This window comes from Mchenga conophoros, linkage group LG23 (genome assembly GCF_057382185.1).
Source record: "Mchenga conophoros isolate Kocher_MC1m ecotype Shallow Benthic linkage group LG23, M_conophoros_male_GT1.1, whole genome shotgun sequence".
NCBI classification, from domain to species: domain Eukaryota; kingdom Metazoa; phylum Chordata; class Actinopteri; order Cichliformes; family Cichlidae; genus Mchenga; species Mchenga conophoros.
The window spans coordinates 28669405-28695869 of record NC_140547.1 but is presented as its reverse complement, the minus strand read 5'-3'; the positions used below and the strand labels follow the sequence as shown (position 1 = coordinate 28695869).

Genomic DNA, 26465 nt, shown 5'->3' with positions numbered 1-26465 from the left:
TTTTGGGACCTGACTCGAGCGCATTTTTATTTAACGTTCATAACTGTTAAAAACATGTATAAAATTGGTCCTGTTTCAGAAACAAGGCACGCATAGTCATGTCAATGTTCAGTGTTCATGTCATTATTAGCATTATCATTTATCAGCATCATCATCAGCATGTTCCATCTCAGTATTTGTCTAAGAGTAGTATCAAGCATTCCCTAATATAAAAACACGTTCCAATTTTTTATTTTTTTTTTCCACAGAGGTTAAAATTTTATTCCGAGCAGCAAGACAATATTCATGCAAAGACGGGAGTGGAGGAGAAGATGCGAGCTGACTGGACTGACAGGTCTTTAGTAGTAGGTCTCCCGTTCCACCCAGCCTGGATACAAAAGGAGGAGAAAAAAAACTCACTTGATTTAGAGGAAAACTCATTGGACACATTTCATTATACACTTTATTTTAAAGCATGGAAATAGGCAGGAGGATGGCAGAAGATTAAGGAGATGCCAATTTTTCCATTTTAGCCACTAGCCTCAGGGAGCAAAGAAAGAAGGAGAAGGGAGAAGGGAAAGAAGGGAGGAACGGGTAGTAGAGAAAGTAGTCCACACACACACACACACACACACACACACACACACACACACACACACACACACACACACACACACACACACACTAAAAAGGATAATAAAGGCATGGATTCTGGACTCACCTCCTGGGCTGCGTCTGAGGATCAGCTTACGGATTTCATCATAGATAAAGATAAGCAGGGAATAGGGGAAGGCGCAGAACCACCAGTTGGGCCTGGAAACGCACACAAACACAAAAGAAGATGAGAAACTGATCCAGAGCCCCAGGTCTGGATGAACGACATGTGGTAAGTAAACCAGATTAGAGTCCGTAAAGTACTTATTGGTGGTTTCTGGGGGAGGGCTTTACTTACTTAAGAGGATACATTCTGAGGGCAACATCCATGCCTGGGCAGTAGGAGAGGAAGGCAGCCAGAGCGGTCTCCTCAAACAGTCCAAAGATCAGGATCTTGTTCCTGAAAGAGCAACAGAAATAAATCAGGCTGAATATTTATAGTTTTATATGGTTTTATTGTGCCGGGATGCTGCAGTGGATACACACATTAAATATGACCAGAGCTCCACAAGTTCTTAATATGGTTATGTCAGGCTGCTCACAGACTTCAATTGTGACCATAGAACTGGTTTAAACTTTGTTTGTGGTGGCCAATCACAAGGAAGTTGACTGAAAAGTAAGGACTGCCTTTAAGACTGCTTGTTTTAGACAGTGGCTGACCTGAGATGCACCTTCATCCAGTCTATAATAATAATTTATTTAAAAAAAGAAAAAAAGGAGAAAAGACTTTTGAACTGTGAGATGGGCAAAGCTACTCCAGTCAAGTCCATGAATAACAATGTGGCACTTGAAATGATGAGAATAGCTTCCCTTTAAACAACTGACACTGATCTGAGCGACCGATGCAAACCACAGCCGGAGTGCTTTTTAAATTAAGTATATCCTTCTTAGAGCCCAGAATATATGCAGAGGTTAGCTGGAGTTCTTCCCAGAGAAAGAGCACTGCTACTGCAATGTGGATAAATAAGCATGACATTAAAGGTGGCAGCTGTTTCAGGACCATTTCAGAATGAAATATCCACAGCTAAGTTCAAGCAGAGGTGACGGAGAACAGTGATGCGCCTCCGCATTCACAAACGGAGGGCGTTTTACTCACTTCATGCCCTGCTGGAAGACTGAGTTCCTCCTGGTCTTGCAGATGATCAGATCGGCCCACTGCACGATGACGATGCTGACGAAGAAGGCCGTGTGGCAGGTGAACTCCACGATCTTCCTCTGCTCGTAAGTCTGATGGAGAACACATCGTTTGCATCAGCTGATGATGGAACAAACTGTTACTTGAGGTCTTCCTTACAAATGTTACTCACCCACTGCTGTCCATAGCTGTCCTCCAGGTCATTGATGTACTTGTTATCCCAGGAAACTCTGATCCCCACCAGGGTGGCCGGCAGGAAGCCGTTTTCAGCCAAGATCACAAAGTAGGTGAAGAAGCCTGCCAGAGCCTGGATCATACCTGCAAGAGGGAATGATCATTATATCAGACACTTCATAACATTCTGATGTTTTAATACTAAAATGATGAATACATGCAGTTAATTTGTGTGAAATTAAACTGGAATCAATCATTTATTGATTAAACAGATCAGCTTTGTGCTCTTTCGGAAAAAACGAGACGAATGAGAACGTCGCCGTCTGAGTCGGTGAATATGTTTATCCAGTCCTTTGGGTAATTTTCTGGATCAAACCATTTGTCAATGGGTGAGTAATTAAGTAAATAAATCTGATTAACCAGTCTTTGAGGCATTAACGACTTAGAATAAAAATTACAAGTCGACTAAATTTCATTTTAAAATCATTATCCATGAGATGAATAATCCATAAAAAGATGCTGTGATACTTTAGATGTCTGGCAAGATGCACTGATCATCATCAGATATTCAAAGCCTCCTTAATGCAAACCCCCAAAACAGTTATATCATGTTTTTAAAACAGTAAGGAGGGTGAGAAATTTGTTTGAGTCTATAACGCTCTTATAAGGAAGTTCAAAAATGGTCAGAGGGGTCAGGTTTATTTCTGGCTTCATTACCGAAGAGGAAAACATCAAAAGCCCGAGGCAGTGCTCTGTCATCACTCAAACATACAACACGCATACACTTCAACTCTCTATCACTACAGGACTATTTATGGTGCATGCCTCTCTTCTTGTTATCTTGCTCCACCCAGACACTGAGCTGCCCTCTTAGAAAGACAGAAAGAAAAAAAAAAAAAACAACAACATCTAGCAGAGATCCATGTCTAGAAAATGTCATTTCAGTGGGCAATTTCCAGAATTCGCATTCAAGTCGAGGCCATCTGTTTACCGATTTGTCCATAGGCTATACTGATGAGCCTCTCGTTCACCAGCTTGTCTGTTTTGGGGTTTCTGGGCTGTCTCTTCATGATGTCGCTCTCAGCCGCTTCATAAGCCAGGGAGATGGCAGGGACCTGAGAGGCAGCACGCAGCACCAATCAACAAAACAAAAAGCACCAAAAAACATAAAAGTTCAAGTTCCTTGTTTTTCAGATAACTTAAAAATCATACAACTGAGCGATGAATCCCTAACCGGCAGCAGAAAAAAAATAAAACACTACCATGTCAGTTCCCAGATCAATACAGAGGATGGTGACGGTTCCCAGGGGCAGAGGGATGTTGGCGATGATGAAGAGGAGGAAGGGAGTGATCTCAGGGATGTTACTGGTCAGAGTGTAGGCGATGGACTTCTTCAAGTTGTCAAAGATCAGACGGCCTGATGAGACCAAAGCAAATTTGTTGTATTCATAAATGCTCCTACTACTTACACACAAGTAAGCTAGTGTCAATTTGTACAATCTGTTACCCTCTTCCACTCCAGTGACAATGGAGGCAAAGTTATCGTCCAGCAGGATCATGTCGGCAGCCTGCTTGGAGACGTCGGATCCAGCGATGCCCATGGCGACACCAATGTCCGCTTTTTTCAGAGCTGGAGAGTCGTTCACGCCATCACCTGTCACGGCCACAATGGCTCCCTGCACACAAGACGGTGCCAAAGTCAAATTAAACAGAACAGAAGGGGAAAGGCGACGTTCTTTCTTTCAAATGACATTACATCGTGTGACACAATCTCCTGCCTTGTGAAAGAAAAGCCTCAAAAGGTTTCAGGGAAACTCCCATTTTTGTATTTGACAGCTGTGATAAAAGTGACTAAGAGACATAAATGTGGAATCAGTGGAGGAAGATTCGCCGCTACAGTGTTACGTGTGACAAGGCTTTGGAAGGCTATTCGGTGGCTGTGTTGGATGCCAACAGGGGCAAAAAACAAACAAACAAAAAACAAAAGCCTGTGGGATTTCCTTCATTAAAAAATAAATTAAAAAAAGGTGAGTGCCTCAATTATTTGTCACATTAGCTCCACACAGTGTTATTATTAGGCCTCCCACTTGAGCTAATGAACAGCGCACCAAGCATATTTTTGAGATTTATTAAACGTTGACAAAGAAAGAAGCTGACAGTTCAATTATTTATAGCCGAACGTGCATCAGTAAACTACCAGATCTATATTTCACTGCACCTGATGTGGCAAATAATGGCTATTAAAGCGTTGAGATGAGAGACGTGTTTGAAACGTTACAGTCATAGCAGTCTGCTAAACGCCGCCCTGCAAATAGCTGTGAAGAGTCTGTGACGCAGAATTGTTTACCGAAACCCTTGATCGGACATTATAAACAGGAATTATTTTAATAAATATCTCCATAGTCAGAGTCCACGTACAACTTTGAGAGTTTTCCCCCGCTTACTGATGCGCTCAGATATTCATGCACATGGTTGAGCTCACAGCTTGACAGATGTTGGCGCTCAATTATTCAGCCAACTTGATAAATCAGACCAAAGCAGCAATCATAACCAACCACTGGGAGAAATTCACAGATGCATTTACATGACAAAGCAAAGGCAGGTGCTGTGTTTGCCAAACTAAAAAACACGAGCACAAACGCTGCAGGTGTTTGTGCGAGCAGGACGGTCTGCTCCACAGCACAGGTGAAAGCACTGTGCCACATTTTCACATTTGTTTTGCTATACCTGTCTCTGGCAGCCCTCCACAATGATCAGCTTCTGTTGTGGCGAGGTTCTGGCGAAGACGATCTCCGTGTGGTACTTCAAGATGTCGTCGAGCTGCTCTGGGGTCAGATCCTTCAGGTCACCACCGTGAACGACGCAGGCCTTGGCATCTCTGTGGGGAAAAATGACATTCATACTTAATGTTCTGAGGGTGGAAATTATAATAGATAATGGCCGAAACACCCAATGAATCCAAGGTCCACTACTGATAATATGTCCCAAATCTTAATATGATAACCTAGATTAGATCTCAAATCCCCTCCAAAAATTGCAGATTAGCTTGGGTAAAAAACCAAAAGTTGAGGCATAAAACGATGTGTGCTGCTGGTAAAGTTTCTGGGCTGCCTTTCCTCATAACAGCCATCCCTCAAGATTCTCGCCATTTAAAGCAATGCATTGTCAGGGACTACAACATCTAGTCCTTTTGCTGAATGTAACAGCCACATTTAAAAAGAAAAAGGGACCAAGAATGTGGCCATGAGGTAACCCCACAGAAAGTTGGTACCTTGGATTGACTTCGTTGATCGGGATGTTCAAACGTGCAGCAATGTCTTCAACAGTCTCGTTGCCCTCAGAGATGATACCCACACCTTTAGCGATGGCCTTAGCTGTGATTGGATGATCACCTGTTACCATGATCACCTAGAACGAGGGAAGTTTGTGCTGATAAGTCCAATAAGTCAACACTCTCATTTATGAAGTCTAAATGTCTGCTTTGAATGTGATCTCCGCATGCATACCTTGATTCCAGCACTCCTGCATTTACCCACGGCATCGGGCACAGCAGCACGAGGAGGGTCAATCATGGACATGAGGCCGATGAAGCACAGGTTCTCAGTGGGGAAGTTCACCTCGTCGGTATCAAAAGCAAAGTCCTCTGGGAACTGCTCATCAGGCAGGTGATAATGGCAGAAACCTAGATTGGACACGAAGTGGTCATTTAGGTTTCAACTCAGTATTATGAATTCAGAAATTTAAACCCCCAGCAGCCACAGAGCCTCACCCAGCACTCTCTCTCCCAGACCTCCCAGCTCAAGGTACGCATTCTGGAAAGAGTCTTTCATCTCGTCATCCAGAGGCTGCTCTTTGCCCTGCATCATTATGGTGGAGCAGCGGTCCAGAATTCTCTCTGGAGCTCCTTTCATGACCAGCAGGTGCTTGGACTCTCCTTCACAGGAATTCTTGTGGATGGAAAGCTATGAGCACAGAACAAAAAAAAAAAAAAAAAAAAAAAAAAAACAGGAACAAATTTTTTAAAAACTGTTGTTTTTTTTTTTGCACAGTTATGAACCCAACTTGCAATTAAGATAATCTAATATTGTACATGACAATAAATGTGACATTTCATAATGCAATGCATACTTTTGCCATACCTGGTACTTGTTAGTGGAGTTGAAAGGGATCTCAGCAATTTTGGGGGTTTTCTCCCTCATTTCTTGGACTGAGCCACAGCAGAGTTCAATGCACTTCAGCAGAGCCGACTCAGAGGCATCACCAGCCACATCTCTCTGGATGATGAAGATAAAATGGGGAAAAGAATCTTAAGTAGATTATCAAACTATTCAACTGGGTTGCCAAATTACTGTACGGAGAGTTTAGAAAATTGTTCTCTGTTAAATTTACTTTGGAATAAGGCATAGCACAAGAAACAAAATGCCCGTTATAATTTTTCTTCCCATTGTAATAATAGGCCTTGATGAAAACCAACCCCATGTTTACCCTTGCCTCATTCTTGTAACAGTGACAGACAGGAAAATAATGAGCAGTGAAAGAACATGACTGATAGTCTTGGAGCCAAGAGACCTACGTGCAGCTGCGTGTGTGTGTGTGTGTGTGTGTGTGTGTGTGTGTGGTGAGGTACACAGTAATTATGTAGTTACATGTGTGTGTGCGTGTGTATGTGTTTATGTGAGCCACTGCAGTGGGAGTTATGTGAAGGAAAACAAGCCGGTCTGTCTAAGAGGAAAACATCTCAGCAGGGGTAAAAATGAATAAAAGCCCAATAACAGAATTGGACCCCTGTTAGAAGGTTCAAAATCCTTCATAAACAGAATAATGTAGAGCTGGATATGAAGATATGATTTTTAAGACCGATAACTTGGTGATTTAAATGGTCAACATATCGGCCTTTTTTTCTTTTTTTCAATTTTGCCACACACGGAACAAACAGATCTTCTCCAACTTGTTAGGTTTATTTATATTGATGATAATGACAATGCAGTTCCATAATAATCTAGTTTTATTGTTACAACAAGTCAAGGATTACTTGTTCACGCTGTCCGGCTCTCCTCGGATCAGTTGGCAGATATGCCAACGGGGAAGTTGCAAAGTCCCTTCTGGTAGACAAATGTCACCATATCAACACTGATTACACCATTAAAGGCCGTTTCTCCCTTCTATTCTTAGAATTTTGATTTATTTGCCATTATAAACAGCAAATATCAGTCATCGACTTACTGCCAATATATCAGTTGGGTTTTAATTGCCATTGTGAGCACTGGGATAAAAGCATGATTATGACTGTCATACTTTTGTAGCTATTGCCCAAATGGGCTACCAGCTGTGTCTCATATCAGTCGGGCTCTACAAAAATAAAGGTTGTTTACCAGAGTTTAATCTGCAACCCCTCCCCCAACTGATGAATGCTGTGAAGTGTCATGTGGGCCTGTATTTAAAAGGGGGCTTTTATCATAGGCTTTACAGGATTCTTTGGTCAGTAGCACGCCACAGAAATTATCAGTGGATCTCCCAGCTAAGTCAGCCCACTGGAAACACCAACACAAAGTACTGAAGCTTTGACACTCTTGATAAATATGTCCTAAACTGCTTTATCATGAAGCATAGACAAAAGCTGCAGCATCATTACATTTCCTTTCATAGAATCGAGCCGGTCTCTTGTCCTTTGTTAGAATATTTAGAGAGGCATTCACGCAACCGCACAGGTGTTACAAACACTGGGAATGAAGTGAACAACATTAGAGGATAAAAACCAAACAATAGGGCAGAGGAACACTTGTGTTTTTCAAATCATTTGAAAAAAGGGCATATTCAAATTTAGATAATGAGTCAGCAGTACTGGAGTTTTAAATCCTGCCCACATAATGAGCACACAAACTAAAAGCTTACAACAACAGAAAAACATTTCTTACTGTTGAACAAAGGATTTAAGAGCACACAGGCTTCTGTTTTTAGCTCTTAAAGCTAATCATTTCCTAAAATACATAAACACATACACAATTCATGCAGGGGAAAAAGAAAAATCCCGAGAATGACTCAATTTGATTCCAATTATCCAAATAAACAGAAGGACAGGTGAAAGGCCTACCTTTAGAATGGGAACGTTGCTCTGCTCAGCCAGGAAGACGGCGCGGTTGCAGAGTCCGGCGATTCTAGCCAGAGAGACCCACGTGGCAGAGCTCCTGTCAAAAGAGGTACCGCTCTGGTTCTCAGTGGTGTCGGCCTCATGGATCTGGTTGTCAAACCACATGTGGGCCACAGTCATTCTGTTCTGGGTCAGGGTGCCAGTCTTGTCGGAGCAGATGGTGGAGGTGGAGCCCAGCGTCTCGACAGCTTCCAAGTTCTTTACCAGGCAGTTCTTCTTGGCCATACGCTTAGCAGTCAGAGTCAGACACACCTACAGAGGAGAATGCTTGGGTCAGCCAACTGTTTGAGAACCACTGGATCTTTAAGACACATGAAACATCTGGACTCACAGTGACAGTAGCGAGGAGACCTTCTGGCACATTGGCGACAATGATGCCAATGAGGAAGATGACGGCCTCGAGCCAGGTGTACCCAAGGATGAGGGAAAGGATGAAAAAGGACATGCCGAGGAAGACTGCCACACCAGTGATGATGTGGATGAAGTGCTCAATCTCGATTGAGATTGGGGTGCGTCCGACTTCAAGTCCCGAGGCTAGCGTGGCGATACGACCCATGACGGTACGATCTCCAGTGCTGATCACAATACCACGGGCAGTTCCTGTCGCAGGGATAAGATCATTAAATAAAAAACAATAAAACATTAGCTTCATTGTTCATTCTGTGTCATTATACCTTCAACACAGTTGGTCGAGAAGAAAGCAATGTTCCTCGTCTCCAATGGGTTCTCGTTGGAGAAATCAGGAGTACGAGTCTGGGGCTCTGATTCACCAGTCAGAGACGAATTGTCCACCTGAGTGGAAACAACACAACAAACATATGGTAACATCTGCCTTTAGTTAAATAAAGATCACTGAAAGGGTCTTGACTTCAGGTTTGGGACCCAAAACGGGTCAGCGATTTGCTTTTTTGTTTTCCATAACAAAATAAGTGCCTGTTAATTAATGAGGCACAAGTCAAGTAACTAAAATAGTGACTTCAAAGGAAGAGTCAGAGAGGGTAATTTGGTTCTTCATGCTCTACTTCACAATCACATGGCAATCTGATAATGAAGTGTTAAAAATACAAACAGAGTGCATGACATTGTTTGAAATCCACAATAAAAACAGAATTAATTGGTCACAGCGAGCCTGGATTTTATGAAAGGAAGCACTATTTTTAGAGAGACATTTCAGGAGCTTCGAATCACTAACAAGCACTGAACTGAAGGATTAAAAGGTTTCCCCTGGATGATACTGATGAGAAATTGTTTGTTAAAAATGAAATAGAGGCAGATATAAATAACTTATGGAGCGCCCACCTTGCAGCCGTGGGCGGAGATGATTCTCAGGTCGGCAGGGATCCTGTCACCACCTTTCACCTCCACTAAATCACCAACCACCACATCCTCAGCGTTGATGCTCTTCTTCTCACCGTCACGAACAACCAGGGCTTGCTATGAGAGAAGAGAAATGAGAGAAACAGATGCTGATGTGAGACAAATGGAGTCGGGTGAACGTCCAAATCCGTTTCAGCTGATTTCAGAAAGCACTGTGTGATTTAACAGGCATGAGACTGAGACGTCCCTCTCTGCTGCTCAAAAATAATAAACACAATAATAATCACTGTGACAACGCTGCTTTCAGTGTAATGTAATCCATCAGCAGGGGTCTCATTAGGATAGCAAGAAAAAAAAAGCTCAAATGTAATAGGCACCTGTGGGACCAGGTTCTTGAAGGAGTCCATGATCTTGGAGCTCTTGGCTTCTTGGTAGTAGGAGAAGCAACCAGTGATGATGACGACAGCAGAAAGCACAACACCCAGGTATAACTGAATGGCAAAAACAGCGAGTTCAGACTTTTCCCCAGCAGTTCCTTTCTTATCCAACTTAGCTTCCTTTATTCTGTTAAGCTTCTGAAGGTAAATCCTATTAGGAATAAGTGTCTAGCATTGCCTGCTTTATGATGTTAAACTGGCTGAAATCATTTTCCACACAGTTAAGGACTGTAGCTTACATTATCATTCGCAGGTTCCTCCTCCATTGCAGCCTGGATACTATAGGCCAGGAAACAGAGGATGGCACCAGTCCACAGAAGCATGGAGAAACCACCAAACATCTGAAGGAAAAACGAGAACAGGACTTGCCTTTTAACTCACGAACTTTATGAAACTTGTGTCACAATTTAACGTCGACGCCGAACCCCCTGACAATCTCCAAACAAGGAAGATTTTGAAGTCACCTGTTTGCAGAATTTGACCCACTCTGGGGTGGTTGGAGGAGGAGTGAGGGCGTTGGGTCCATCACGGGCCAGGATCTCAGCAGCCTTCTCACTGGTCAACCCCTGACATGAGAAAATACCGAAACAGAATGTTATAAAAATGCGCCAAGCTGACACGCAAGAGAGCTTGGACAACGATGTCTGCCTTTAAATGTCTTCATCACCATTTCCCAACCAGGGACAAATACACACACTGCCAGATATTTAAGCCCAGGGGGGACGGTAGGTGCTACTAGTTGCCTGGAAACACATCATCAACGGGAAAAAAAAAAAAACCTACACAAAAAACAACAACAACAGGGCCATCTACTTCATCAGCAGGTAGGAGGAAGATGAAGAAGTGAAGATGAGAGGAGCGAAAGATGAGGCAAATGGGATCATATGAAATCAGGGCAGAGGGGCGTCTGTGGCTAATAAATTATTCACAGCTGCTTTAGACGCATGCATGCGCACGCATGCATAGCTCGGAGACCCCAGTTAGAGGCACTGATTAACTACTCTCCTTGATCCCTCCTGTATGACCAGGAGCACATTTGCATGAGGAGAAGGGGGCCGTTTGGAGGGTGCGACTGAGATGGCAGTGGCTGGAGACTGGGGGAGTGTCTTTAAGACAGGAGTGTGCATTACAGTTCATGCATTAAAGCCAGTGTATGAATTATACAATACAGTCGTCATGCCACTGGGCTAATACCAAGAAAGTTAAGTGCATTTCAAAGGAGCTTGCAAAGAAAAGCGTCTGGACTTCTTTAAGTTGCTTGAAGACGTTTCACCTCTCATCCGAGAAGCTTCTTCAGTTCTAAGGTCAAATGGTGGGGAGTCCCAGATATAAACCTAGTGGGAGTGACCCCCCACAGAGGGACAAAAGGACCCCCTGATGATCCTCTAATCGCCTGAGCCAAGGTGTGAAACTGGGCGTGGGTCCCAATCAGCCAGAGTTTCAGGTGAGTTCATTGTGAAACCTGGCCCCACCTTATCATGCGAATTCCTGAGGTCAGATGGCCCAGGATGTGGGACTCTCCACCATTTGACCTTAGAACTGAAGAAGCTTCTCGGATGAGAGGTGAAACGTCTTCAAGCAACTTAAAGAAGTCCAGACGCTTTTCTTTGCAAGCTCCTTTGACTACGATGACCTGGATGACTGAGAACCTTCACAGACTTAAGTGCATTTCCTTTTACACAGTGGCATGTGAGGTTCTGCACTGCAGGGTCTGTCACAATAAAAACAAGAGCTTTTCAACTTACAGTTATGACAAGGTGGGAACATACCTGAACTCCGCTTCCTCCAAATGATCGACAGCAAAGATTTTAAAACTTGATTCAACTCTCTTTGTCACAGTTCAATTTCCATTGCTATTCCTCTTTGTCCCACTGTTTTTCAATTAAAGGTTTAGCTTAATGCAGTTGACTTAAAAGTGAGGTCTAGGAAGCAGAGGGCTGCAAAATATTTTCTCTAAAAATCATAATATTCTGTTCTAAAGAGTCCTCTTTATAGATGGGGGGCTCATTTATACCAGTAAAATTAGTATATTGCGACCATCACTCCCTCCCACGTTATTTTTGGACCTGCATAATCTCCGATATGCCTCATCAATCTGTCATGAACAGCAAACCATCCCTGCTACTGCATAGCTTGGCTAATCCAGCTAGCCAGCTGGCGAGCACAGGCAAATATTTTAGCCAGTCCACAGCATCAAGTGACGCAGCTAAAAACTGGTATTAGGATTATGACTGGGCGGAGGGCTCTCTCCACTGGAAGTGTTCCCTGGGCCCCCAGAAGTCTCTTGAACCCTCCTGGCTGAAACACACGAACAGAGCCTGAAGATGAAGTAGCAGCCTCGACAACCCTTCGTCACGCGAGCACAGATCGCTCCCCTTTTTAAACAAAGTCTCGTGTTTAATTCATCTGAGCACCATTAATCATTCATGTGCCGAATGTCAGCTGTCAGACCGAAGAGGGAAAAAAAAAAATAAATAAAATAAAGGAAAAAAAAAAGGGGGGGGTTAAAGGCAAACAGCAGCCAGTTTGCAGCTGGTATTGCAGCTTTTTTTTTTTTTTTTTTTTTTTTTAAATCTAATCTAATCTCCGTGATAGATGGAGACACTTTGATGGAAATACACTCTCTCCACCCCCCCCCAAAAAAAATTACATTACGATGCCAGAGTCTGGAGACGAGGACAGCAGCTGCCAAAAGTTAGACTGTTTAAGGTTTTTAAAGCAGACAGAGAGCCAGAGGGCAGCACATTTTCAGCTTTCACTCACATTGGTGAGGTCTGTTCCATATTTGCGGTTGAGCTCGTCCAGGGTTAGCTTGTGATCATCCTGCAGGGACACAGAGACAAAGTGGCATCAGACCAGAGTTCATGTAATCCAAGTGTGTGTGGGCTCAATGTGCTGAAAACCAGTGATATTTACCTACATTTTACAACGACTTCCTCATATAAGATGAATAAATGAATGGAAAGATAATGAGCCAACAGAAGACAGAGAGAGGAGATGGTGAAGAAGAGGTGAAAAAAGAGAAAGGAAAAGATAAATGTAAAGTAAGTAGAAGGATGAGCTGAAGGAAGGCAGCAGGCAAAACAGGAGCATGAAATGAGGAAGCAAGAAAGGGAAAAGAGGAAGGAGTTAGGCAGGAAAAAAAACTGGAGAAAAACAACAATTAGGCAGTGGCAGGATGAAAAATGATGTTTTTTTAGAGGACACTATTCAGAATTTAATGAGAAATTAACATGTGATTGGTAAAAGAAGGTATGATAGATCAACAAATGAAACTTTTTACTTTGACAGATTTGTGAATATATTGACATCAAACACCAATTTTATGCTCTTTAGTACTGGCTGCATTTTGGTATTCCTTGTGGAGAGGTATATATGAAGGAAGTAGCGGTAGAAGATGAACACAATGGAGAGGACAGAGTGTTCAAATGAAAGGCAGGGGACTGGACAATCACAGGAAAAGGTCCTGAGGTGAACAAACGTAGCAAAAAAAACAAACAAAAGTGACCACTGACACACTCACCATGTCCACTTCCTTCTTTAATTCATCCATATCCTTTTCTTTCTTCTTACCCTTGCCCTTCTTCTTGCCGCCCTGCTCCGAGGTCGCAGCGAGCTCATACTGCTCTCGTCCTTCCTGGAAACACAAGGCAGATGGGGGTTAAAAAACAAACAAACCCAACAACAACAGAAAATGAGATACTGTTTAGTTACAGAAATAACTTTAGATTATCTCAAGAAGCTTTGTGAATGATACCAATAATGCATAAATTGGCAGTCAAAAGGTACAAAGTATAGTGTTAGTAATGAGACACCACTGAAACGGTTATTGTTCTCTCGAGTCACAGGAGTTATATAGTACTTTTCTACTGCAAGCTAATTGAGTGCTTTCTTACTACAAGTCATATTCACCCAGTCTCACACACACATTCATACAAGTGTTTTTCTCTATACCTAAATGCTTTCAACCTAACAGTCACACTGAGATGGATGCATTGGGGGTTCAGTATCTGGCCCAAGAATACTTTGACATCCACACTGGAAGAGCAAGGGATCTAAAACTTCCCAAAGCAATTTACATTTTTCCAGTATTTTTTTCCCCTCTTTTTACACATTACATTACATAATTTTTTTTTATGCGAGTGCATCTGCCATTTTGCTGCTCATACTGAGGCTGCTAGTTTGCGGCCAGCTCAGAATTCTGGATAGACAGAGGTGGTTTTCCTATGTTAGCTTCTTTAAAATGTGCATGTTCAGCTGGGTGAGGGTGATTAAAGTGCCACCCCGCACAACTACGCACATTTAAGAACTCACCAACGACCACGGTCACTTTGCTAACAATGTATGCAAACTGCTGCTTTGCTAAATGACCTATGTATAAAAGATTCTTTCTTTATTGGTTTCCTAATGAGATCTGACATTAAATCAAGACATTAAACCAATCGTTCAGTCCCAGAGTATAAACACAAAGGACATTTAAAAAAAACAACAAAAAAAACAAAACAGATTTCCAAGTGTCCAAAAATCTTACTGTCATGACCTTGATATAGTCGTTTTTTGATGTGCCACCACTGGATAACATACCAGCACAGATAAAAAGAAACCAATACATGTGAGGCAGTTAATTCTGAGGCATTGGACAATTCAGAATTCATTCTGGGTTTATATCCACATGCCTATAATACAACTTCTACCATGTAGTTATAAAGCCATATAAGATCAAATCTTCGAGCCTAACAGTGAGTAGATTCCCTCCTGTGATGCCAAACCAGCTTTGATCCTTTGGGGAAAGGACATAAAACCTCTGGGAATATCCTGTGGTTTCTAACACTGAGACTTTGACCCCGGATTCTTTGGGTCATCTGGGTCATGTGGGCTTGCGGTATGGGGCGCATTCTAGAGAGGCCAGAGGAATGCTTGGGTCACTCTATTTGGTAAATGTAGTCCTTTAATAGCAGTTTTTGCTGCATGGCATTGTGCATTTCCCTGCTGGGGGAAGACTGTTGCCACTGGTAACTGCCATGGCCCTTACAGTGGGGTGCCTTTTCTGCATTGGTATTTGCGTGGATGGTTTGATCAAAGTGACATCCACATGACATTCAGAACCCAAGTTTTGTTTGTTAGCACAACAAAGCAACAACATGATGGATGTTATTCATTTCACCTGGCAGTGGTTTAAATGTTGGGCCAGTGAATATTAATCACTGCATGACACTTTAAGTGGGGGTGCGTGCCACTGATTTAAATGAACTGCAACCACTTGATGGCACACGCATGCTAAATAATAAAATGTTACAACTTGAAGGTGAAACTTCATGTTCCAAACCTTTTCTGTGCAGAAACAGACAGAATCATGCATAAGTAACACGATGACTACTGCCGAGGTGCATCTGATGTCTCATGACTCCAAATGCCAGAAGACATTTTGCCATACTGCGTCTCTTTAAGCCTCCATGTGGGTCAGTGCACTTAAAACCAGATACAAAAATAACAAACATGGCCTTGTCTAAACCTCAGAAAACCTTGACCTAAATTGGTGAGACAAACTGCCACAAACTTCAGCCAACAGTCCAAGAAAGAATAGTCACCTCTTAACTTGTCACATACATGTGGACACCATCTGTCACTGCAAACAGCTCTCTTTTTCTTTCTTTTTTTCCCCAGTAAACTTCTAAAAGCCTCTTATTTTTAAAAAAACAATAATCCATCTGTAAAATTGTGTTTCAGCAACTGACAATTTTGAAAATTTAAGTCAATTAAGCTTTCAAAGGATCAGTCGAGCTCTAGAGGCACATCTTTATCTGCCAGCATCAATAGTCTCACTTCGGAGAGTGGCAGAGTTTTTGCGCTTACTGGTCAGTTGCGAGATAAGACTTTCTGTGGTGAGCCAGATTACGGTGCTGGGTGAAACCAGTTTCACTTGTTGAAAACACCCACGTTTGCAGTAAAAGGTGTCACTGTTGCATGCAAACGCATGCACACACAAAGCACTTTATTCACTCGCCAGTTTTCTAAATGCAACGTGAACAGTTATGCACCCCAGCCAAACACCAGAGTGGAACAATAAACCACACTAGTCATTTACTGGTAGTCACACTTATATATATCACCCTATTTTGTTGATTTGAAACTCCAACTGGGACACAAATTCTCTTGCTGTAGGCAAGTAAACAGAATATCTCCAAATTTGGATCTTGCAGTGTCCACATAGAATTACTCATAGTAGTGAAAGCAGGTTTAAAAATTATCAAATATGGAAACACTTCTGATTTTACATTTCACGACAGAGCAAGACTGCGCAAAGACCGTCTTCTAAATGGCCAAGCTAGAGAGACGGTGAGACAGAGTGGGCAAGTGGAAGAAAGGAAGTCACAGGAAACAGCTAGGGGTAGAAGTAGCGTTATTTTTAAAGCTCAAAACGCACAGCTCTGAAGCAGCACTTATGAACTCCGTTCTTTAACAGTGAGAAACATCGCAAGGCAATTCCATGTGCTGCTGAACACCTTCATCCTGTCCAGGGTTTTAAATGAGGTGAATAATGAGCCTACAGTTTTTATTGACACCATAACCAGATGGCCAACATAACCACTCCTTATATATGAGGACATGAACATTCTGCTTTCAGACTGCCAAACTCAGTGGTTTTTATGATACTCCTAAAAGACTAAAGTTATAGTCTCTATAGAAAGACTTGGTGATATGATGAAACAATCTGGCAATAATAGGAAATTATACAATTTTACTTTCATTCAGACTTGCAGGGTTTCTGAATCAATGCAACTGATGTGCTTTTTAAAGCTTTTTACCACCGATCAGTTATTATTTAGTCACATTTACAATGTTGAACTCTCAAAGGAAGATAACCGAAATTTTCAAATTGTTATTTTATTCCAACTGTCCAATTTAACAGATCAGCCAAAAGCTGATATCCACTTAAGCCCAAAATGAAGTATCTCAACAATTATTTTGTACATGGCCACTTGACTAAGTGCAGACATTAAAATTCCTGTTCTTCTTTGAGGGCCACCATAAGACTGAACACTTCAGCTGCCTTTAGCCTTAATGTGGCACATTAGCAGGCTACATAAAGACTGACTGTGATTAGGAATACTGATAACCATCGCCATTTAAAAAAAAAAAAAAAAAAAAAAAAAAGTCGATACTGATATTTAGAGATTTGAAAAATCCCACATATCAGCTGTTTTCCCTTCTGAAAGAAACAGGTTTGTAAAATGCAGGCATTTATGAATCCTCACTAGTTTAAAAATTATTGTTTTATTGCAGACTGATCTCAGTCAACCAACCAACTCTGATCAAGTCAGCTGGTTGTTATTTGTTCCAATTCAAACACAGGGGAGTTCCACCTGGTAGTCAGCCTATGCAACAGCAACACTTACACCATGTTCAAGTGTCTTTTTCCCATTACTTAATTCATTTATTGGTTGTTATCAATGACACTACCAATATACCGGCAAATACCCAATAGTTCAGCTCATATATCACAGATATATGAAGCAGGCTGTAATTGTCTCATAGTAACGGGATGTAGGTTTTTATATATTTCAAGTAAGATAATGTTGATATAACCTGGACAATTGGATAACTCTATTGCCCAAATGGGCCACTAGCTGTGTGTTTTAACAGGTTAAGCACATGTTTGATTCTCAGGGTTTGTGCTACGAGGGAGAGAAAGCTAAGCTAGTGTGTGCTTCAGGTATGTAACAGAAGACAGCAATTCTAGAAGCAGACATCGATCAGTGGTTAAGTCCCATCAATAATTCAGCGCTGTACAAGGTACAGCACTTTAAAGGTGTTAGCATGTTAGCAGAGAAGGAGGCTGTCCAACACCAAGTGACTACCAATTTGCTTCGCTCGTTAGGTGGTGATATTTTGGACCCAGAATGACTATAAATGAACATCCTAACCACAGTCCCAGTCATGGAAACATGCTAACTAATATTGTTTTTCTACCACATTAGCCCTTAAAGTTTCCCAGAGAGCCACCAGAGCACTGTGTGATCCCAAGCACATGTTGTTATTGTTGCTTGAGCCCCCCTGGCCAGCTAAGCTGGGAAAACATCGAGCCTGGTTCTTGCTCTTAGCCTCTGGAACCTCAGGGGGCCCTCAGGGGCCATCTGGCTTTAGTGAGAACACTCATGAAGAGAGGACCAGAGCCCAAAGTTGGACACACATTTGTTTCCAACAGAGATGACACCAATTTGAAGAGTCTGTAAAGTCCATGTCCTCCATGTATAAAAGTTCACATCCTGAACAATGTTTTATTGATAAAAATTCATTCACCTCTGGAATTTTAGATATGAAGAATGCCAGGCTTGTGTATACCACCCGTTCTAATCAATCAATGAAAAATCATGCATTTGTCTTTGATAGCTTGTGATTATGATTTGATCATTTATCATCCAGGACTGCATGCACTCCTCAGCTGAATGGCCTCAAGAACATATCACTTGACTGACGCACGTCAAATATATCATTAGACTTTGTGCAAACATTAATCGTCCTCAGAAAAAGAAGTTGAACTGCAACCATTTTAATTTTGACTGTCCAACTTAAATAATAATTAATAATTAAATATCTGTTAGCTTAAATAATTACAGTTTTTGGTTCTTTAATTACTATATAATAGTAGTTACATTAATTATCCTATTTAGGGTCAGACTGATACAGGATTTTTAAGACGAATACTCATGTTCAGTGATTGAAAAATCATATTAGCCGATATTTTCAGGCACACAAACCAGTTTCTTCATAAATTTGTTATGTGTAGCTACTAATTTTAGGATAATGACAATTTTATATGCCTATTTGTATTGTTGGTTTTTGTGTTTGTCTGTAGACACTGATACTAACATAGCGGCAAATACCCAGTATTAGTCAACTGTAATGGTTGGGCTCTAGTCCTAATAGGAAAGATAAAAGTTTATAATTGAAGTATCCAGAAATGAAATTAATAAGTCATTAGTATTTTTTGTCACAGCAACAGTGTATTTATGAATATGAATGATACATAAAAGAGGCCACAACAATGCAGAGAAACCCCAACTTGGACTAGTGATCTGTGAGTTTTTAAACACCTGCTATTTCAAGTCTTTCACTTCAGGTAAAAGATCAGAGTCTGAGAAGATGCCAGAATAGAAACACTAACCTGCTACAGAGCACAAAGTCCCTGACGGCAGACTCAAAAAAGAAAGCAGCTGACAAGCAACAGTCAAGCCGGAGCTGCTGCACCGCTCCCCTAAGTCTGCTCTTGACATTTCTTTTAAAAGACAGAGTAGATTGATAAGTAAATTTCCCTGCGTCTCGCACCTCAGTCAGTTGATTTGTCATTGTGCGCCTCAGCCAAAACACTTTTTTTCCCTCCCAGCCTTGAACTGGAACCTAAGTTTATTCTTAATCAAGTGACACTCAGATTATTTGTAATCACACAGCATTTCATTCAACTCATTGCTACTGACAGCATTCAGCCTCTAACTCTAAAGGCATTTGCCTTGACTATAAAGACAAAACAGTGTTAATGATCCCTCTGTAGCTCACTGCCAACACGTGGCCTTAAAGTCAGCCACAGTTGTCTGCCATTTCTTTGTTCGGTCTTTGATGCATTACTGTCGACGCACCTGCCTCTGTGTGGGGAAAGCCCCATTTCATCAGTTGCATCAGTTTTAAACCCAGTGAACTTGCTCTGGTCCTGCCAGATAAGGGTGACACATAACTAAATCCCATCCGGGATTTTACCCACCCTCCCCCAGTCTTACTTGCACTGTACAGAAATGACTGCATCCCCCGTGACGGCGCTGCACCTGTCACTTTACTAACTACTACTGAGACATCATAAATTAACACGCAGAGGTGCTGCACCTACACTTAACTCCACAGTCACATGTTGACAGCTCATCTTCCTGGTGTCAGAAGAGGCAACAGAGAGTCAGGTGACTGAAGCTTTCGCGGTCTTTTTCCGCTCGCAAGACAACAAATCAAAGCACAGAGTCAGAGATATCAACTAGATTAAGGATATCACACAAGACATCGCTGTCTGCATATTTCCTGATGCTTATTTAGCTCGAAGCACAGCTGCAAACAAATACTACTACTTTGAGGATTCTGGGGTCCAGTGCACTTACACTGAGAGGCTTCTCATAACCTTGAAGAGCAGCATTCAAGGTCAGTGAACTCCTTACAGCAGCAAGGTGGTTAAGATTAGAAAGAAAATGCAAGGATGAAAGTGGGGAAGGAGGTGGTATGAAGACAATACACTGACAGATGATGAGCAAGGGAAAAAAATGAGAGGGAAGGATCTGCTCTACAAAAGCAAACGTCATAATAAACTGGTATGAATTCTCCCTGAACAATGGCCTTTTGTACTACCCTCACAAAATCTGCATCAAACACACAAACAACAGCCTCACAGAATCGTTTCATGTGCTTGGTAAGACCACAGGCACGTGGGCCATGTTATCTGTTATGATGCTGACCAGTGCTCATTGTTTTTTTTGGAGATTTTTGGGAATTTCAAAACAGGCTGGAACCACGCTCTCTTTTGTTTGTCTGCAAAAAGGCTACACAGTCCAGGAACTGTCAGAAAGATTTCGCAACATTACAGACCGATATCAGTGACATTGAGTTCAGCTCAGCTTTTATTAGCGATTGAATCCCGTGAGAACTAACCGGTAAGAAGAAGGCTTGAGATAGAAAAAGAAGCATGACAAAGTTGGGGAAAACAGTGAGGGTTTGCATCTCCGAGCAGAAGCAACTTCAAAAGCTGACCCCACTCCCAGCCTCCCGGCTTTTGCTCCTCGCATGGGAGAACAACATCCTAGAGGCTCAAGTGGACATCAGAAGAAAGCGGTCGAGCAGCCACATATTTTAAAGTGTTCGAAAACGTTTTACAGGCAGAATTCCTGTGAGCGAGTCCACCCTGGTGCCAGGGTCTCTTACCAGATACAAAAGCTGCTCATTCAACTGTGCCCCCACAAACACACACAGACTGTCCTGGGACTTTGCCCGGTTGCCACCAGCGACTGTTGCCACACCTCTGGAGATATGTGAATGGACAAAGTCACGTGTCACAGCCCCTCCTCCTCCCCCTTTCCTCCCATGCCCCCTCCTCCTCCTCCTTTATTCTTTCATTTCCTCCAACTACCCCTTTTTCTGTTTAAACACTGAAAAGAAAGTGTGTTAATTTAAATGTGGGGGAGGGGGTCGTGTTTAAAACTCCCTCCACGTCCCTGTGACTCTCAGCTTTTTTTTTTTTCCCCCCCATAAAAAAAAAAGAAAAGAACAAAAGTGAGTGAATGAATGAATGTCTGGCAGTGTTTCCTCAAGAATTCAAACTGCAATCTTATGTCATAATCGCACGAGCCAACAGCTCAGTGATTCAGCCTGCAGATCCTGGATCTAGATTTTAACATGGCGTGGAAAATTCCCATATTTCCTCATGCAGGAAAGGAGCACAAAAGACAGCCACCCGTGTGTTCTCTGCAGGTTTTTGGTTTTTATGTCCATGTTCCACATTTACTCAGCTACAGGCTCGCAGGGAAAGTTCAAAGAGCTGCCACGGAAAACAAATCACACGGCTCAAGCTTCTTAGCAAAACAGAGGGGAAGGCTCAGGGAGGGATGGCATGTGGAAGAATTGGAGGGAGGGAATTAAAAATAAAAACGAGGAAAGCCAGAAAGAATGGCAAAGCAGGAAAGAAAGAGAGAAGCTAAAGATGGCAAACAGATTAATGGAACGTAGGAAACACAACGGGTAAAGATTGACTGAGCGTAGGAAAAAGAAGCAGAGAGAAGGGGGTACGCGGTGTTCGGAAACAGACAAGGGGTACTGTGTGACAAAAGTCCCAGTTAATTCACAGTGACTGCCAAGCGGAAAGAATGTTAAATCCCCAGTAAAGAGGGGGAGCGGGACAAGAGCGGAAGGAAAACAGGTACAAACAGAGAACAAGGGGGGAACGAACTGTAAGGAATGGATGTGAAGGTGTAGATTAAAAGTGGGCGGGGACTAGCATGCCAAGTCAGCTTATGGTGGGAAGATGAGAGAGAAAAGTCTTTGATACGAGTGAGGGGAGTGCCATCCAGAAACAGCAATATTACCATCTTTTCACTGTTCACAGCATGTACACTTCAATGTTTCAACTACACTCGCATAGTCATATTTTCCATGCAAAACTGCAAGCTCAAGATCAGAAAATCCTCAGCTGTGTCCTTAACCAGTACTTTCACAGAGCCAATCTGCCTGTCCATAGATTTCAGATGAGACAAATTCAAGGAAAAACTTAACATTGGGTGTTTCAGTAAGGTACCGCAGCTACACGTTCCTGTACACCTGCTTTGGTCATCCTTTGTATTGATTTGCCAAGTTTCTACAACTCCATTAGGGTCCTCATTTGGCATTCCTAAGGATTGTGGTGGAACTCCCCAACATGTCCGTCCTAAAATTTTCTAATAGGACTGACTGCACCCTGTTCAAATAGTTATCATTAGTGACTGTATTGCCTCCTTTCTACTAGCACCTACTCATCTACTACCTACTCACTTGACTGTACTCAGTTTTTAGGATTTCCCATTAGGTGGTAGTGCCTGGTCTACTGGGCTGGGACCAACAGACTTCATGCCACTGATTCCCTCAAACATGGAAATTAGGGAAATGGATGCACACAAACCAAGACCCTAGTCCAAAGACTAGGTGCAGACATTTACCATCAGCTTAGCAGCAGGTATACGCCTCTGTTTTCCATTGCTGTGTTGTATTTATTTCACATGTAAATGTTGTCACAGGATCTTTGGGCCACATTGTTATAAGGACCCCACCCACAGTGAGTGGTAATTGAAAGGGAAAAGGCTTAAACTGAGCCAAGTTGAATCCAGTACAGTCGAGTTGGTGCTAGTGGAAAAGAGGCATGTGTGTCCTACAAAGAGGGCATTATCATCCTGAAGAAGCTTACTCCCATCAGAATGAAAATGACCAGCGGTCACATTGTAACAATATGACGGTTGAAAGGTCAAAACTTTGTCAAAACTCAACCCTCATAAACCCAAGTCAAATGTTACCACTTTTAGCACTAAAGAAAAGAAAACCCCAGAAGGGTGGGAGCCAAAACACTGAGGCTTTGCAATGCAGAGTCTAGAAACTGATGGGAGATGTCAAGGAGGCTATGGCAGCTATGGACATTTCAACCAGTTAGAAAGACCCTTGTCACATTTGAGTGATGTACTTTCAGCTTGCTGGAAGGCTGATATTGAATCATAAAAAATAAAAAATATTTCTCTTCAATGTGTCATCCATCCAAGTATGATTAAGACAACTGGGTAGTTTAACTCTCTATAACTGCAGAACGCATGCTGCACAAAAACAAACAAATTCAACCTGACAACCCAATATTCATGCAACTGTGACCATTTCACCCTACCCCACCCATTTACCAGAACAGGATAATTTCGTTGGTGAAAGGAAACTGCTATAGCTAAAGCGTTTGAATTGGTTGTAAAAACGGATGATTTTGAAGACCTGAAACTTCTTAATAATTCAGCCAACTGAGGAGAAAAAGATCTTAAAGGTTGAGCTAGGTAAGACTATGAAATATTTAGTCCACTTCGCCCCCATTGCTCCCCTGAAAGCGTTGACAGCTGCCTCTGCGTTCAGATCCCCCACTCCGCAGTGCTCGCCTAGTTCAAGTGCAGAAGCTGCAGTTTGAACAGGTGAGGTAACCTCCCATCAGCTTCTGCACTGCGAATTTAAACAAAAGGAAAAACAAGTGTGTGTGTGTGTGTGGGGGGGGGGGGGGGGGGGGCATAAATAAATATAGATAAGCTTCAGCTACCTGCTCCTCTTTCCTAAAGAGCTTTTAATCCATGAATGGATCATTCAGGTTAAGAGAGTGCACTGCACAGAAATGTCCGCAGCCCCTCCATCATGTCTGGAAGTTGTTTGGCAGTGGCAACTGGTGCCTCTTGGCCCCCACCTCCCTCTTTTCAAGCAATCAATCCACCCTCTTGCTAGCTCACTTTGCTTTTGTCTCTTTATTGCACTGTGCTGCTGATGTGGTGAGGAAAATATATTTTTTTTTTTTTTAAAAAGGGCGAAAGAGTAATGTCATCCTCATATTATGAGGGGAGCAAGTGGGAGGCACACTTCCCCCCCAAAAAATGATCTTCCCGTACCTGTGCTCACTCTCTGCCCCACTTCTTCTCCATTGCAACTTAACCCCCCCCCAACCCCTTCGGAAGGCTCTATGGTGGCCATCATCTCTTCCAAGTCTAGCTATTTGTCCGTGCCAGCACTGAATGTATTTGAGAAAAGGAGAGAAGAGGAAAGGGAGGGGGGCAGGAAAGGAGGGGAGACACTGTGGGGGAAGTGGAGGCTCGAATGGGGGCAGGGCATGGCTTTCATCACATATGGGAAGGAGAAAAAAGAAGCGGTGGCCAAGAAGCTGAGAGAGAGTGAGGAGAAAACTCTGCGGAAACAGAAGGAGGGAAAAAATGAAAGAGGAACAGACTGAATGAGGCGTTCTGCTTCACATCTCCCACCAGATCTCTCTCAGCCCATCTTCCCTCTCCCCTTCATCCCACCTCTCCATCCCTTGCAGGCTGAATCTGTAATGAGTGCTTCCCCTGCGCAGAATGGCAGGGTGTGGCGACTGCTGACATTACATGCAACTGGCTTCAGTTTCATCCCCTACAATTCAAGCCGGGGAGGAAGGGGACGATATCAGCCATACCAAGAAGCAACAGAGGAACAATAACAGACTGAATCTTTCCATGTAAAAAAGCTGGACACTAATATATGATGAAAAAAGACAAGGAGGCGTGGGAATTTTAAATCAATTTTAAAACATCACAAAAAGGGCTTAAACTGTCCTCTTTTCTTTTTTCTCTTAACAATGCCTGCAAGCAGCTTATAGCAATTTTAATCTATCAGTGATGGATTGCTGCCACCATGGAGCACAATTACCCTTTCATCCATTATATTCCTGCAGTTAAAGTCACAATAGTGAACCCGCATGACACAAAACTACCCAGCAAGCAGTCGAAGAAATTCTCCCTAAAAGGAGGTACGGCTGACTTCAGATAAGTTTAAGATAGCTGCTCACAGTTGCAGGCAGAGAAAAATGGGTCGGGCTGCTAACATATCCCTCCCACTGCCAGGCTGTTATTCCCAGAATAAAAACGCCTGGTGCTGAAATAAAATAAATAAATACATACAAGTAGCGAGAAAGAAAAGCCACAGTTCTTCCCTAAAGGCATACATTTCTGTGCTATGTGTTGCTCACGAAGAGCTTTCCCACTCGAGTTGAAGCTTAAAGTGGCTCTAAAGTCAGTAAAGTGAGGACACCGTTACTTTCTCGAGCGGGTTTATTTCCACAGCTGCACCGTCGCAGCTGGAAAACTTTTGACAGCTCAGGCGGTTCAGAACATCTCGTTACATAACGGGACGCCACTCAAAAGCATCTCTGTGAGCGATGGAAACTTACTTCACAGCGGTCTTTATCCTTGACGGGCTCAAGTCAATGACAAAATACATAAATAACAGAAGGAGAAGAACAAGAAAAGGGGGGAGTCTCTACTCTCTGAGGGTTCGAAACACGGAAGTACCCCTCAAGAGGCATTTGAGGAGAAGGCATTTTGAAGCGTTTCGAGCGAATCGCAACACATGGTGTAGCATCAGCATCGACTTAAAGCGAACCACTTGTTTGAATGGCGAACTTTCAAATATCTCCTTTTGCCTACCGCTTATTCTCAGCGGGAGCAAATAAGAGCATTTGTGGAGTCGAACAAAGAGGTAAAATAAACATTTTTTATACTCACTCCTCGTCCCATGGTTGCCAAAATGCGGGGTTAATTCTTCCCAGTTCAAGTAAAAAAACAGAGCAACGAAACTCCACCTTAAATTTATATACAGTTAAAAAAACAAGCTAAACAAAAAACAAAGATAAAAAAATAAAACTCCTGGATGTGCCTGTTATTATATATATATATATATATATATATATTTTTTTTTTTTTTTTTAATTTATTTATTTTTCTTTATTTTTGTAGTCAGCACGTGTCACTCCTCCGCAGCACACATCCGAGCTCGCAAGCCGTCGCGGCAGACCCTCCAATACTTATAGACGGCGTTTCTTCCATAGTGACGTCGACGCCATTTGCCATGGTAACCCCACGGATGAAGGCGGGGCATCCTCCATTATTGGGCGTTTTTTTTTTTCTTTTTTCTTTTCTTTTTTTTCTTTTTAAGCGCCACACACAAACACACACACAATTCAACACTGATGGGCACTAATCTGCACCGCAAGTAGTCCAAAATAAAAATGATAATAATAATAATAATGATAATGACAATACTAACAATTAAAATATCATGGCAACTGTTGATTTTCTATGTTAAATGTTATGTATCTTTGCTCATTCACTGAACGAACTATTTGTTTTTGAGAAACATTGCTAGCTTACAAAGTCTATGACCCCTTCCTTATTTCCTAGTCTTCTGCATATTTGTGACACTTACATGTTTTAGAAATTTTAATAGTGGACATAATTTGTATTAGAATTACAATTTTCTGTTTTTTTAAATGATTATCCGTTCCTGTATTAATGAAATAAAAGCTA

The 26465-nt window shown here is 42.2% G+C and overlaps 1 protein-coding gene across 1 annotated transcript; it reads right to left on the bottom strand.

Annotated features, from left to right (window-relative positions):
* On the bottom strand, nucleotides 1-25970 carry LOC146547428 (sodium/potassium-transporting ATPase subunit alpha-1). The gene is made up of 23 exons (XM_085263690.1): nucleotides 25666-25970; nucleotides 13368-13481; nucleotides 12608-12667; nucleotides 10309-10410; nucleotides 10084-10185; nucleotides 9785-9898; nucleotides 9390-9524; nucleotides 8765-8882; nucleotides 8422-8690; nucleotides 8034-8342; nucleotides 6082-6216; nucleotides 5712-5904; nucleotides 5449-5624; nucleotides 5214-5350; nucleotides 4670-4820; nucleotides 3450-3618; nucleotides 3205-3359; nucleotides 2934-3057; nucleotides 1941-2086; nucleotides 1730-1860; nucleotides 932-1033; nucleotides 701-792; nucleotides 1-367 (listed from the first exon to the last, which is right to left on the bottom strand). Exons 1-23 carry the CDS (start codon nucleotides 25675-25677, stop codon nucleotides 339-341), a joined length of 3075 nt encoding a protein of 1024 aa, XP_085119816.1. The 5' UTR covers nucleotides 25678-25970; the 3' UTR covers nucleotides 1-338.
* Between the last annotated feature and the right edge of the window lie 495 nt (nucleotides 25971-26465).

Coding starts and splice junctions, on each gene's coding strand:
- LOC146547428 (XM_085263690.1), bottom strand. Junction 8,343..8,421: donor GTCTCCTCGCTACTGTCACT/GTGAGTCCAGAT, acceptor TCTCCTCTGTAG/GTGTGTCTGACTCTGACTGC. Junction 793..931: donor CTCAGAATGTATCCTCTTAA/GTAAGTAAAGCC, acceptor GTGCGTTTCCAG/GCCCAACTGGTGGTTCTGCG.